This window comes from Scyliorhinus canicula, chromosome 9 (genome assembly GCF_902713615.1).
Source record: "Scyliorhinus canicula chromosome 9, sScyCan1.1, whole genome shotgun sequence".
NCBI lineage: Eukaryota > Metazoa > Chordata > Chondrichthyes > Carcharhiniformes > Scyliorhinidae > Scyliorhinus > Scyliorhinus canicula.
In genome coordinates, this window is record NC_052154.1 from 106,372,064 (window position 1) to 106,385,065 (window position 13,002).

Here is a 13,002-nt window from a genome sequence, read left to right on the forward strand (position 1 = left end):
GTTTTCTCCCTTTTTTGTTGTTTTTCCCCCCTTGTGTTTTGTTTTTGTGCAAAGATTATGGTTGTAACGTTATCCCCAGCAGGGGGATGCGCTGTTTTGGGGGGATGGGAGAGGTTCGTGGGCAAGTGCATTGAGTTATGTTTTTTCTCTGAGGGCTATTATTCTGTTGTTTTTTTTCTCTGTCTTTGATTGTTGATAGTTGTTTGCACCAAGGTCGCACTCGAGCGGAAGGGGGGGGGGATCAGTGGGGGTTCGGATGCTAGGCGCCATGGCGGGTTTGCCAGGCTAGCTGGGAGGGCTAGTTCGCGGAAGCTCAGTGGGGGGTGAGCAGATGATTAGTGTGTTGATGGGGGTTGATATTGTGGTTGTGTGTGTGTGTGGGTGGGAGTGGGGGGTGGGGGGGGGACTTTTGGATTTCAGTAAGAAGGGGGTTGATAACGGTGGACATCCGAGGGCAGGCCACGGGCTGGAGGCTGGCCCAGGAGGGGCTACTTGATCGGCAGGGGGATGAGAAAAAGAGACCCCCAACCAGGCTGATCACAAGGAATGCGGGTGAAAGCCTGGCGCCGGAATGGGTAAATGTGCCTGAGGGGGGCGTCCTTCAGGCAGAGAGGAAGCGGTGCTACCTCGGAACAAACCTCCCCCAGTAGTTGGAGGAGGAGCTCCATAGGGAGGTAGGGCGGGACAGTGGACAAAAAAACCCTCTCGGCAGTGGCCTCAAGAGGGTCCACCATCACATAGATCCTGACCACCTCGAGCCCCTTTTAAAGGACAAGGTGAACGGCCCTCTCAGCCCCAAGGAAGAACATGACTTTCCCGTACATTTGAGAGGCTGCCATAATGGCCGAGGGTCTGATCACCCCGGCCATCGCACAAACGCACACCTCCATGGTAACAGTGGGGTGAGTGTAGCACTTTACGCCCAGCTTTCGAGTCAGCAACCGGAAAGGTGGCGGGGCTGCGTGAGCAGTGGAGGCCAAAGAGCCACCACCCCTGCATACGTAGCTCTGATCGGCCCTGCCACTGCCGTAGGTGGAGTGGCCATCAGGGCAAGTGCCACACCCATTCCAATGTGGGCTTTGTTGCGTTAGAATTTAATTGACGAAATAGGCAGTGGGAAGGGGGGATATTAGGGGAAGAGCGAAGTGGAATGACATACTCTCCCGCTAGGAAGATGGGGAAGTGAGGCAAGGAAAGGAAGAGAGAACAAGGAATAGAATCATAGAATTTACAGTGCAGAAGGAGGCCATTTGGCCCATTGAGTCTGCACCGGCCCCCGGAAAGAGCACCCCACCCAAGGTCCACACCCCCACCCCATCCCCACAACCCAGCAACCCCACCCAACACTAAGGGCAATTTTGGTCACTAAGGGCAATTTAGCATGGCCAATCCACCTAACTTGCACATCTTTGGACCGTGGGAGGAAAACGGAGCACCCAGGGGAATCACACGGGGAGACTGTGAAGACTCCGCACAGACAGTGACCTAAGCTGCGAATCGAACCTGGGACCCTGGAGTTGTGAAGCAATTGTGCTAACCACAATACTACCGTGCTGCCCTACAATGCTACCGTGCTGCACTGACTACAGTGGGGAGAGGTGAGCAACACAGAAGGGTGGGGTACCGTTGATGGAATGGTGCCCAAGGTGAGAGACTCCGGGTGATGCTGGAGGGTGGGAGGATTGGGGATCTTCAGACCAGAAAGGGGTCCAGCAAAAACACAGCCCTTCCTCCCACCCTAGGTCATCACACTAAGATACGTGACACTGGTTTGAATAAATCTTAGGCCCACGTAGGACTCAGCAAAATGCAGTCTGTGCCCTCACCCCAAAACGACCACCCAACCGAACTGATTTCCTCCCCAGGAGGGGCCCAGCACCCACTCGATATCCCCGTCCCAGAACAAGCTCACCAGATGGAATGAGGAAGGCCAGATGGAATGAGGAAGGCCTAACAGTTGGGAGACACTGAGCAGGGCCGGGCCCTCAGCCCTCAGCAAACAAACAGTCCAAAGGGGCTTTACTCCCATTTTGTTTTTGCAGCCACCTTCCTCTTGTTGTTCCTTCCCTCCTTCTTTCCTTCTCTCCTTCCTCTCTCCCCCTCCTTCCTTCCTCTCTTCTTCCTGCAGGCAATTCAGGAACAACCAGCACTGGAAGCAGCACTCTCAGCAACAGAGACAGAGAGCAGCTGCAACAACTCAAGGTGGATTGACCACGTTAAATTGCCCCTTAATTGGGAAAAACAATAGTTGGGGACTCCAAACATTTTTTTTAAAGGTATAATAAACTTGTATTGATCCAGCTGGCAGTGAGTATACAATTCTCTCTGCACTCGTCAGTTAATGCCAGCAGAAGGTGCTGACTGTATGAAAAGCTAGGTCCTCAGTTTCCAGTGAAAATTAAGAATGGTCATCCTGAACTAGGCCTGGCATTTATGATAAAAAGGAACTGATTATCAATAGACATAAGCATGTATTTTCTTTTTAAAGGAGATGCTGCGCCAAGACATTTCTCTCCCTCCTCCTCCCAAATTAGCAGTATCTTGATGTATTCGAAGCTTGGATAACTGAGACTTTTTTTATTATTTCTTTAAGTGAGGAGGTATGAGTACTGATTGGGGCTTTGCGCATTTTTGTTACTCCGCATGATGATCAAGCACTCCTAGATCAAGGATAAGCCAGTACTGCTTTTTGTTCCCAAACAAAAAGCAAATCCAACTTCAAAAGAGTATTTTCCACTTTGCACACAAACCCCAACCCCAAGCTTCTCCCAATAGGTTTGCTAATATTGTGCCAATTCTTGGAGACTACACAGCCTGATTTAGGCAAAGAACATTTCCTATCTGTAAGGCAGTTGACTTGTGATCCAGCTCTCCAGGAGCCTAAAACACTTCAATTTGTACTACTTCAATTCCTACATACATTCAAAGCTGATAATAGATGAAAAATACAAACCTTGTATGGTTAAATTCATATTGTCCACCTGCAGGAAAAGAAAAATGTGTTACAAGGGTAAGCAAACAGATTAGTAAAAATATATTTTATCTTGTTTGTCTCTTACCAATGTTAAATGGGTGCGAGTCAAAGTTAAGATCAAGAGCACTGCAATGGTAAAGTCCATTCTTTGTTCTTAGTGCTATGTGAACCTCCCGCTGTACCTGAACATAATGAAAAAGAGTTAGTTAAATGTCATTGAAATGCAGCAAGGTCTGGATACCATTATGGCTTGTGCTAAAGAGTGGCAGATAACATTTGTGCCACATGTGTCATGTAATAACCACCTCCAACAGGAGAGAATTTAAGTATCTCCATTGACATTCAATGGCATATCACTACTGAATTCCCCACCATCTACATCAATGGAATGTGTGAACAAAAACTGCAAAAAAATATGAATTTATCCTGTGGAAAAATGGTCTGCACTGAAAGCTAGTAAAGTGTCAATCATCCAGACTCTTGGAAGTATCAAAAAACACAAAGACTTGAAACAATTACTTAGATCAACAAACTCTTTTTTTTAAAATAATTTTTATTGAAAAATTTCGATTTTATACAACATTGACGCACCTTAGTAAAATACCGAAAATAACAATAATATTAACAATCATATACATTCGCCCCATCCCCATGAACAGCCCAGCATTTTAACAATGCAAATTAACACACTATAAAGTTAAAGAATAAACACTACAATAATGCACACACACCCCCCCCCCCCCCCCCACCCCGGGTTGCTGCTGCTGTTGACCAAGTTACCTATCTCTGAGCCAGAAAGTCCAGAAAACGCTGCCATTGTTTATAGAACCCTTGTATTGATCCTCTCAGGGCAAATTTGACCTTTTCCAATTTTATAAATCCCGCCATGTCACTGATCCAGGTCTCCACGCTTGGGGGCCTTGCATTCTTCCATTGTAACAGAATCCTTCGACGGGCTACTAGGGACGCAAAGGCCAGGACACCGGCCTCTTTCGCCTCCTGCACTCCCGGCTCTACCGCAACTCCAAAAATCGCGAGTCCCCACCCTGGTTTGATCCTGGATCCAACCACCCTCGACACCGTCCCCGCCACCCCCTTCCAGAATTCTTCCAGTGCTGGGCATGCCCAGAACATATGGGCGTGGTTCGCTGGACTCCCCGAACATCTGGTGCACCTGTCCTTACCCCCAAAGAACCTACTCATCCTAGTCCCGGACATGTGGGCCCAGTGCAGCACCTTAAATTGGATGAGACTAAGCCTCGCACACGAGGAGGAAGAGTTGACTCTCTCCAAGGCCTCCGCCCAAGTCCCGTCCTCTATCTGCTCCCCGAGTTCCTCCTCCCATTTAGCCTTCAGCTCCTCCACTGACGACTCCTCCACCTCCTGCATTACCTTATAGATGTCAGACACCTTCCCCTCTCCTACCCACACCCCCGAAAGCACTCTGTCCATCGTCCCCTGCGAGGGCAGCAAAGGGAATCCCTCTACCTGTCGCCTAGCAAACGCCTTTACCTGCAGGTATCTGAACATGTTCCCTTGGGGAAGGCCAAATTTATCTTCCAGTTCCCCAAGGCCCGCAAACCTCCCGCCAATAAACAGGTCCCTCAATTTGCTGATGCCCGCCCTTTGCCACCCCCTGAATCCCCCATCCGTGTTCCCCGGGATGAACCGATGGTTGCCACCCAGTGGAGCCTCCACCGAGCCCCCTGTTTCCCCCCGATGCCGTCTCCACTGTCCCCAGATTCTTAGGGTCGCCGCCACCACCGGGCTCGTGGTAAACCTCTTAGGGGAGAGCGGCAACGGTGCCGTTACCATGGCACCCAGGCTCGTACCTCTACATGACGCCATCTCCATTCTTTTCCACGCCGCCCCTCCCCCCTCCATCACCCATTTATGCACCATTGACACATTGGCTGCCCAATAGTACCCCAGAAGGTTGGGCAGCGCCAGCCCGCCTCTATCCCTTCCTCGCTCCAGGAACACCCTATTCACTCTCGGAGTCCCATGTGCCCACACAAAGCTCAGAATACTGCTGGTCACTCTCCTAAAGAAGGCCCTGGGGATAAATATGGGCAGGCACTGAAAAAGGAACAAGAATCTCGGAAGCACCGTCATTTTGACGGACTGTACCCTCCCCACCAACGACAATGGCAGCATGTCCCACCTCCTGAACTCCTCCTCCATCTGATCTACCAGTCTGGTGAAGTTATGCTTGTGAAGAGTCCCCCAGTCCCTGGCCACCTGCACCCCCAGGTACCTAAAGCTCTCCCCTGCCCGCCTAAGCGGGAGCCTACCAATTCCTTCCTCCTGGTTTCCAGGGTGCACTACAAACACCTCGCTCTTGCCTAAGTTTAATTTATAACCTGAAAAGGTCCCAAACTCGGCTAGCAACTCCATCACTCCTGGCATCCCTCCCACCGGGTCCGCCACATACAGTAACAGGTCGTCGGCATACAACGACACCCTATGTTCCTCTCCACCTCGCACCAAGCCTCTCCACCTCTCTGAATCTCTCAACGCCATCGCCAGCAGCTCGATTGCCAGTGCAAACAACAAGGGGGACAGGGGGCAACCCTGCCTGGTCCCTCGGTAAAGCCGGAAGTACTCCGACCTCCTCCTATTCGTGGCCACGCACGCCATTGGGCCTCATATAGCAGCCTTACCCATCTAATGAACCCTTCACCAAATCTAAACCTCCCCAACACCTCCCACAGGTACCCCCACTCCACTCTATCAAAGGCCTTCTCCGCATCCAGCGCCACCACTATCTCTGCCTCCCCCTCAATCGCCAGCATCATTATGACATTCAACAATCTCCGCACATTCGTGTTCAGCTGCCTTCCCTTCACGAAACCTGTCTGGTCCTCGTGCACAACCCCTGGCACACAGTCCTCTATCCTGGTGGCCAGGATTTTTGTCAGGACCTTAGCATCCACGTTGAGGAGAGATATGGGCCTGTATGAACCACACTGCTGGGGTTCTTGTCCTTCTTTAAAATTAACGAGATCAGCGCCCGCGACATCGTCGGGGGCAAAGTCCCCCCTTCCCACGCTTCGTTGAGTGTCCACACCAGCAAGGGGCCCACTAGGTCCACAAACGTTTTATAAAATTCCACCGGGAACCCATCCGGCCCCGGTGCCTTCCCTGACTGCATCTGCCCGATCCCCTTAACTAGCTCCTCCAGCTCAATCGGCGCACCCAGCCCCTCCACCTTCTCCTCCTGCACCTTCAGGAAAGAAAGCCTGTCAAGGAACCTCTCCATTCCCCTCCTCTCCCCCGTTGGCTCCGACCGGTTCAGTTCCCCGTAAAAGTCCTTGAAGACCTCATTCACCTCTACCCCCTTCCGCACCACATTCCCACTCTTGTCTCTCACTCCAGCAATATCCTTAGCCGCATCCCGCTTACGGAGCTGATGAGCCAGCATCCTACTCGCCTTTTCACCATGCTCGTACACTGCCCCTTGTGCCTTCCTCCACTGTGCCTCCGCCTTTCTAGTGGTCAGCAAATCAACTTTAGCCTGCAGGCTGCGCCTCTCCCCCAGCAGTCCCTCCTCTGGTGCCTCTGCATACCTCCTGTCCACCTTCAGCATCTTCCCCACCAGTCTATCCCTCTCACTCCTCTCGCTCCTCTCCCTGTGTGCCCGGATGGATATCAGCTCCCCACAAATTACTGCCTTCAGGGCTTCCCAGACCATCCCCACCTGAACCTCCCCCGTATCATGCACCTCAAGGTACCCCTCAATACTTGCCCGGACCCTCCTACACACCTCCTCCTCCGCCAACAACCCCACATCCAACCGCCACAACGGACGTTGGTCCCGCACCTCCCCCATCTCCAACTCTATCCAATGCAGAGCGTGGTCGGAGATTGCAATGGCCGAATACTCGGCCTCCTCCACTCTCGGAATCAGTCCCCTACTCACCACATCCGAGAGTAGATAGATCAACAAACTCTGCAACTGACCATCTCTTGGGAGCAACTGGTCTTACTTAAAAAGATGTTTGTGTTCCCAGCCAAGTTTTTTCACAAGGATTTTCACAGTAACTTAATTGCAGTGTTAATGTAAGCCTGCTTGTGACAATAAAGATTGTTATAAGTTACCAGTACACCTGATAACCAGAGCAAATATTGTTTGATTGACAGTTCAAGCTCTCTGATCTTTGCAGTCAATTTCACAATGTCTCTTAAGACCAGTTAATGGTTTCAATTATTTGTCATCTTTGAAACTTCAAAATTTGTTTATGATTCTTTGGTTTACTTGCTAGTACTTCAGTTATTTTTCCCCCAAGCAGAGGTGAAAGTGAACAAAGAATCTCAAAAATGTATTTTTTTTCTTCCACATACCACTTTTCATTGTGAACATTGGTTGTCAAAAGCATGCAGTTGGTCAAAGGGCATAGAAGTGCCAGATCCAGGCATAGGTAGAATGAGCTTTTGAAATTGCCTTTTAAAAAGCCACCTGATGCATGCTATGGTTCACCACTCTGTTAAGGAGCCATGAACCAGACTCTTTAAAAACCCTGACTTTGTTATCAAACCTGCTGTCAAGGGTGGTGCTGCTGTTGGATGACACACTGACTGTTACCTTGCAGAGGCAAGTGCCAATTTTCAGCAAATTCCTACTTCCACCCCCTTGACTATGACTCCACCATCAAACATCAAGCCATTGCTTCCAGGACTGTCACCTCTGGAGATTCCACTTCCACAACTTCCAATCTCATGATCCTCCAACCCCACTTCCCAAAATCCATAAACAGGATTGCCCCCACCGTGTCAGCCTGTTCCTGCCCCATTGAATGCATCTGTTCCTACTTTGACTCCATTCTCACGCCCCTTTCCAGGCCCTTTCCACCTACATTTGGGATTTCTCCAATGCCCTATATCAGGGTTATGCGGGTTGTGATGGGTGTTGGAACATAACATAAGAATTAGGAGCAGGAATAAGCCATCTGGCCCCTCAAGCCTGCTCCGGCATTCAATGAGATCATGGCTGATCTTTTGTGGACTCAGCTCCACTTTCCAGCCCGAACACCATAACCCTTAATCCCTTTATTCTTCAAAAAACTATCTATCTTTACCTTAAAAACATTTAATGAAAGAGCCTCAACTGCTTCACTGGGCCAGGAATTTCATAGATTCACAACCCTTTGGGTGACAAAGTTCCTCCTGAGTTCAGTCCTAAATCTACTTCCCCTTATTTTGAGGCTATGTCCCATAGTTCTGCTTTTACCCACCAGTGTAAACAACCTGCCCGCATCTATCCTACCTATTCCCTTCATAATTTTATATGTTTCTATAAGATCCCCCTTCATCCTTCTAAATTCCAACGAGAACAGTCCCAGTCTACTCAACCTCTCCTCTGAATCTATCCCCTTCAGATCTGAGATTAACCTAGTGAATCTCTTCTGCACACCCTCCAGCGCCAGTACGTTCTTTCTCAGGTAAGGAGACCAAAACTGAACACAATACTCCAGGTGTGGCCTCACTAACACCTTATACAATTGCAGCATAATCTCCCTAGTCTTAAACTCCATCCCTCTAGCAATGAAGGACAAAATTCCATTTGCCTTCTAAATCACCTGTTGCACCTGTAAACCAACTTTTTGCGACTCATGCACGAGCACACCCAGGTCTCTCTGCACAGCAGCATGTTTTAACATTTTATCATTGAAATAATAATCCCTTTTGCTGTTATTACTACCAAAATGGATAACCTCACCTTTGTCAACATTGTATTCCATCTGCCAGACTCTAGCCCATTCATTTAACCTATCCAAATCCCTCTGCAAACTTCCAGTATCCTCTGCACTTTTCGCATTACCACTCATCTTAGTGTCGTCCGCAAACTTGGGACACATTGCCCTTGGTCCCCAACTCCAAATCATCTGTGTAAATTGTGAACAATTGTGGGCCCAACACTGATCCCTGAGGGACACCACTAGCTACTGATTGCCAACCAGATAAACATCCATTAATCCCCACTCTTTGCTTTCTATTAATTAACCAATCCTCTATCCATGCTACTTTACCCTTAATGCCATGCACCTTTATCTTATGCAGCAACCTTTTGTGTGGCACCTTGTCAAAGGCTTTCTGTAAATCCATATATACATCCATTGGCTCCCCATTATCTACCGCACTGGTAATGTCCTCAAAAAATTCCACTAAATTAGTTAGGCACAATCTGCCCTTTGTGAACCCATGCTGCGTCTGCCCAATGGGACAATTTCCATCCAGATGCCTCGCTATTTCTTACTTGGTGATAGATTCCAGCATCTTCCCTACTACCGAAGTTAAGCTCACTGGCCTATAATTACCCACTTTCTGCCTGCCTCCTTTTTTAAACAGTGGTGTCATGTTTGCCAATTTACAATCCACCGGGACCACCCGAGAGTCTAGTGAATTTTGGTAAATTATCACTAGTGCATTTGCAATTTCCCTAGCCATCTCTTTTAGCACTCTGGGATGCATTCCATCAGGGCCAGAAGATTGTCTACTTTTAGCCCCATTAGCTTGCCCATCACTACCTCCTTAGTGATAGCAATCATCTCAAGATCCTCACCCATCATAGCCTCATTTATATTAGTCACTGGCATGTTATTTGTGTCTTCCACTGTGAAGAGCGACCCAAAAAACCTGTTCAGTTCCTCAGCCATTTCCTCATCTCCCATTATTGAAACTCCCTTCTCATCCTCTAAAGGAACAATAGTTACCTTAGCTACTCTTTTTTGTTTTATATATTTGTAGAAACTTTTACTGTCTGTTTTTATCTTGTGAGCAAGTTTACTCTCATAATCTATCTTCCTCTTCTTTGTGGCTTTTTTAGTAGCTTTCTGTTGCTCCCTAAAGATTTCCCAGTCCTCTAGTCTCCCACTAATCTTTGCCACTTTGTATGCTTTCTTTCTTCAATTTGATACCATAAAGTCTTTGCTCCCTGTCTACCGTAGCTAGCTCTTCTCTCATCACATTGTAATCTCCTTTGTTTAAGCACAAAACACTAGTGTTTGATTTTACCTTCTCACCCTCCATCTGTATTTTAAATTCCAGCATATTGTTATCGTTCCTTCCGAGAGGATCCCTAACTATGAGATCATTAATCAATCCTGTCTCATTACACAGGACCAGATCTAGGACCACTTGTTCCCTCTTAGGTTCCATTACATACTGTTCTAGGAAACTATCGCGGATACATTCTATAAACTCCTTGTGGTAGTCGGTATTAGGGGTATTACGGTACCTAGGTTGGAGGTACCCGATGCTGCAAGACAATTGGTGTTGGAGGTACCTGATCCTGTAAAACCATTGGTGAAGCTTGCCTGCTGATTCCGCCCAGTAAGGCGGAGTATAAGAGTCTGTGTCTCCCTAACCGCTGCACTCTGTACACTCGCTGCTGGGGGAAACATTTAGTCCAATAAAACCTTCAATTGTCCTCCAACCTCGCTTCAAGAGTTACTGATCGTGCATTAATTTATTGGACTAGATTTGAAGAATGGAGCTCCGCATCAAGCCAGAGTATCTGCAACTTAGCCCCCACGTGGCAAATTCAGCAGCGACCTTCAAACACTGGCTGGCGTGCTTCAACGGCTACTTCAGGACGGCCACAACTACACACACGGAGAATCAGAAACTGCAAGTTCTCCACTCAAGGGAGAAATCTACACACTCATTGAGGATGCGGACGATTTTGAGGCCGCGATGGCCTTGTTGAAAGGACACTACATCCGCCCAGTAAATCAGGTTTATGCCCGACATCTGCTAGTGACTAGACGACAAATCCCGGTGGGAAATCGCGAGACAAATTCTACCACGCACTCCTGGTACTAGGTAGGAACTGTGACTGTCCGCAAGTTTCAACCAACGACCACACCGAACTTTTAATTCGGGACGCATTCATTGCAGGTATGCTGTCCTCCCAAATCCGTCAGCGGCTGCTAGAAAAAGAGACATGGGCCCTCGCAAGCTCCCTAGATGTGGCCTCCCGCAACGCCTGAGCATACGTCCCCAATCGCGTGGCAGCTCCTTGGGCAGCATGGAACCCACCCGCGGCCGGTCCCGATGCATCGCCCATCCCCCCACAAGCTTGTGCCGCACGGCTGCCAGGCAATCCCGGGGGGCCCCGCTGTTATTTTTGTAATTTTGCGGGCAACCAAGCAGCCCCGGCAACGCTACATGGGCCGCTCCGCCATTTACAAAGGCTGTGGCAAAAAAGGGCATTTTGTGGCGGTATACCAGGCCCGGGTGTTCGCCGCTGTTTCCGAGAGCGAACCGGGACCGCCGCCACAACTCCCATCGCAGGCCACGTGCGTCCAATGGGCGGCAGCATTTTTGATCCCGCGTGCCACGTGCAGACCCCGGGCGCTGCCATCTTGGTTCCCAGGGACCACGGGCGATACATGGGCGCCGCCATCTTGCCCACCCCCAGCCATGTACGGCCCATGGGCGCCCCCACCTTGGCTGGAGTCGCAGGACCCCGATTCGGATGACCGCACACCACACGAGGAAACTCAGCTTCTACCACGACTCACCTCGGTGACTCTGGACCAGTCTAGGCACCAAACTCTTTCAACCGCCACGACGACTGTGCTCATCAACAGACACAAGACATCCTGCCTGATCGATTCGGGAAGCACAGAGAGCTTCATACACCCCAACACAGTAAAGCGTGCTTCCTCCCCATACACCCAGTTAATCAAATAATCTCCTTGGCTTCCGGGTCTAACTCTGCAGAGATCATGGGGTACTGCATAGCTATCCTCACAGTCCAGGGAAGAGAATTTAAGAATTTTCGACGTTACGTCCTCCCTTAGCTCTGCGCTGCCAGGCACCCGGGATTGGACCTCCAATGCAACCTCCAGAGCTTAACCTTTAAATTCGGCAGCCCTATACCCCTCCCTGTCTGCAGCATCGCGACTCTCAAGGTCGACCCACCTTCCCTTTTGACAAATCTGACCCCTGATTGCAAACCCGTCGCCACCAGGACCAGGCGGTACAGTGCCCAGGACCGGACCTTAATTAGGTCGGAAGTCCAGCGGTTACTGAAGGAAGGTATTATTGAGGCTAGCAACAGCCTCTGGAGAGCACAAGTAGTGGTTGTAAAGACCAGGGGGAAGCACAGGATAGTAATCGATTATAGCCAGACCATCAACAGGTATACGCAGCTCGCGCGTACCCTCTCGCCCGCATATCTGATTTGGTCAATCAGATTGCACAATACAAGGTCTTTTCCACGGTGGACCTCAAATCCGCCTACCATCAACTCCCCATTCGCCCGGACGACCGCAAGTACACTGCATTCGAAGCAGATGGGCAGCTCTACCACTTCCTAAGGGTTCCCTTCGGAGTCGCAAATGGGGTCTCGGTCTTCCAATGGGAGATGGACCGAATGGTTGACCGGTACAGTTTGCGGGCCACATTTCCGTACCTTGACAACATCACCATCTGCAGCCACAACCAGCAGGACCACGACACCAACCTCCGCAAATTTCTCCATACCACCAATCTCCTTAACCTGACCTATAATAAGAAGTGCGTATTTAGCAATGACTGTCTAGTCATCCTCGGCTACGTAGTGCACGATGGAGTCATAGGCTCCGACCCCGAACGCATGCGCCCGCTAATGGAGTTTCCCCTCCCATAGTGCTCCAAGGCCTTGAAACGTTGCCTGGGGTTTTTTTCATATTATGCCCAGTGGGTCTCCAATTATGAGACAAGGCCTGCCCACTAATCCAAGCCACGGTTTTACCCATCGGCAGAGGCTCGCCAGGCCTTCAGTCGCATAGAAGCAGGCATCACAAAGGCCACGATGAATCCCTTCCCTTCCAAGTCGAGAGCGACGAGTCCGATGTAGCTCTGGCGACCACCCTCAACCAAGCGGGTAGACTCGTAGCCTTCTTCTCACGCACCCTCCATGCTTCAGAAATCCGTCATTCCTCCATTGAAAAGGAGGCCCAGAAAATTGTAGAAGCTGTGCAGCATTGGAGGCATTACCTGGCCGGCAGGAGATTCACGCTCCTCACTGACCAACGGTC

General features: G+C 49.7%; 1 protein-coding gene across 1 annotated transcript in view; it reads right to left on the reverse strand.

Moving 5' to 3' along the window:
• LOC119971593 (low choriolytic enzyme-like) overlaps positions 1-13,002 on the reverse strand; it is a 137,318-nt gene that overhangs the window by 107,965 nt on the left and 16,351 nt on the right. The window contains exons 3-4 of the mRNA XM_038807372.1: positions 3,060-3,156; positions 2,954-2,981 (exon numbers count right to left, since the gene is read on the reverse strand). Coding sequence (XP_038663300.1) covers positions 2,954-2,981; positions 3,060-3,119 — 88 coding nt within the window. The 5' untranslated portion in view covers positions 3,120-3,156. The remainder of the gene's footprint in view (positions 1-2,953; positions 2,982-3,059; positions 3,157-13,002) is intronic.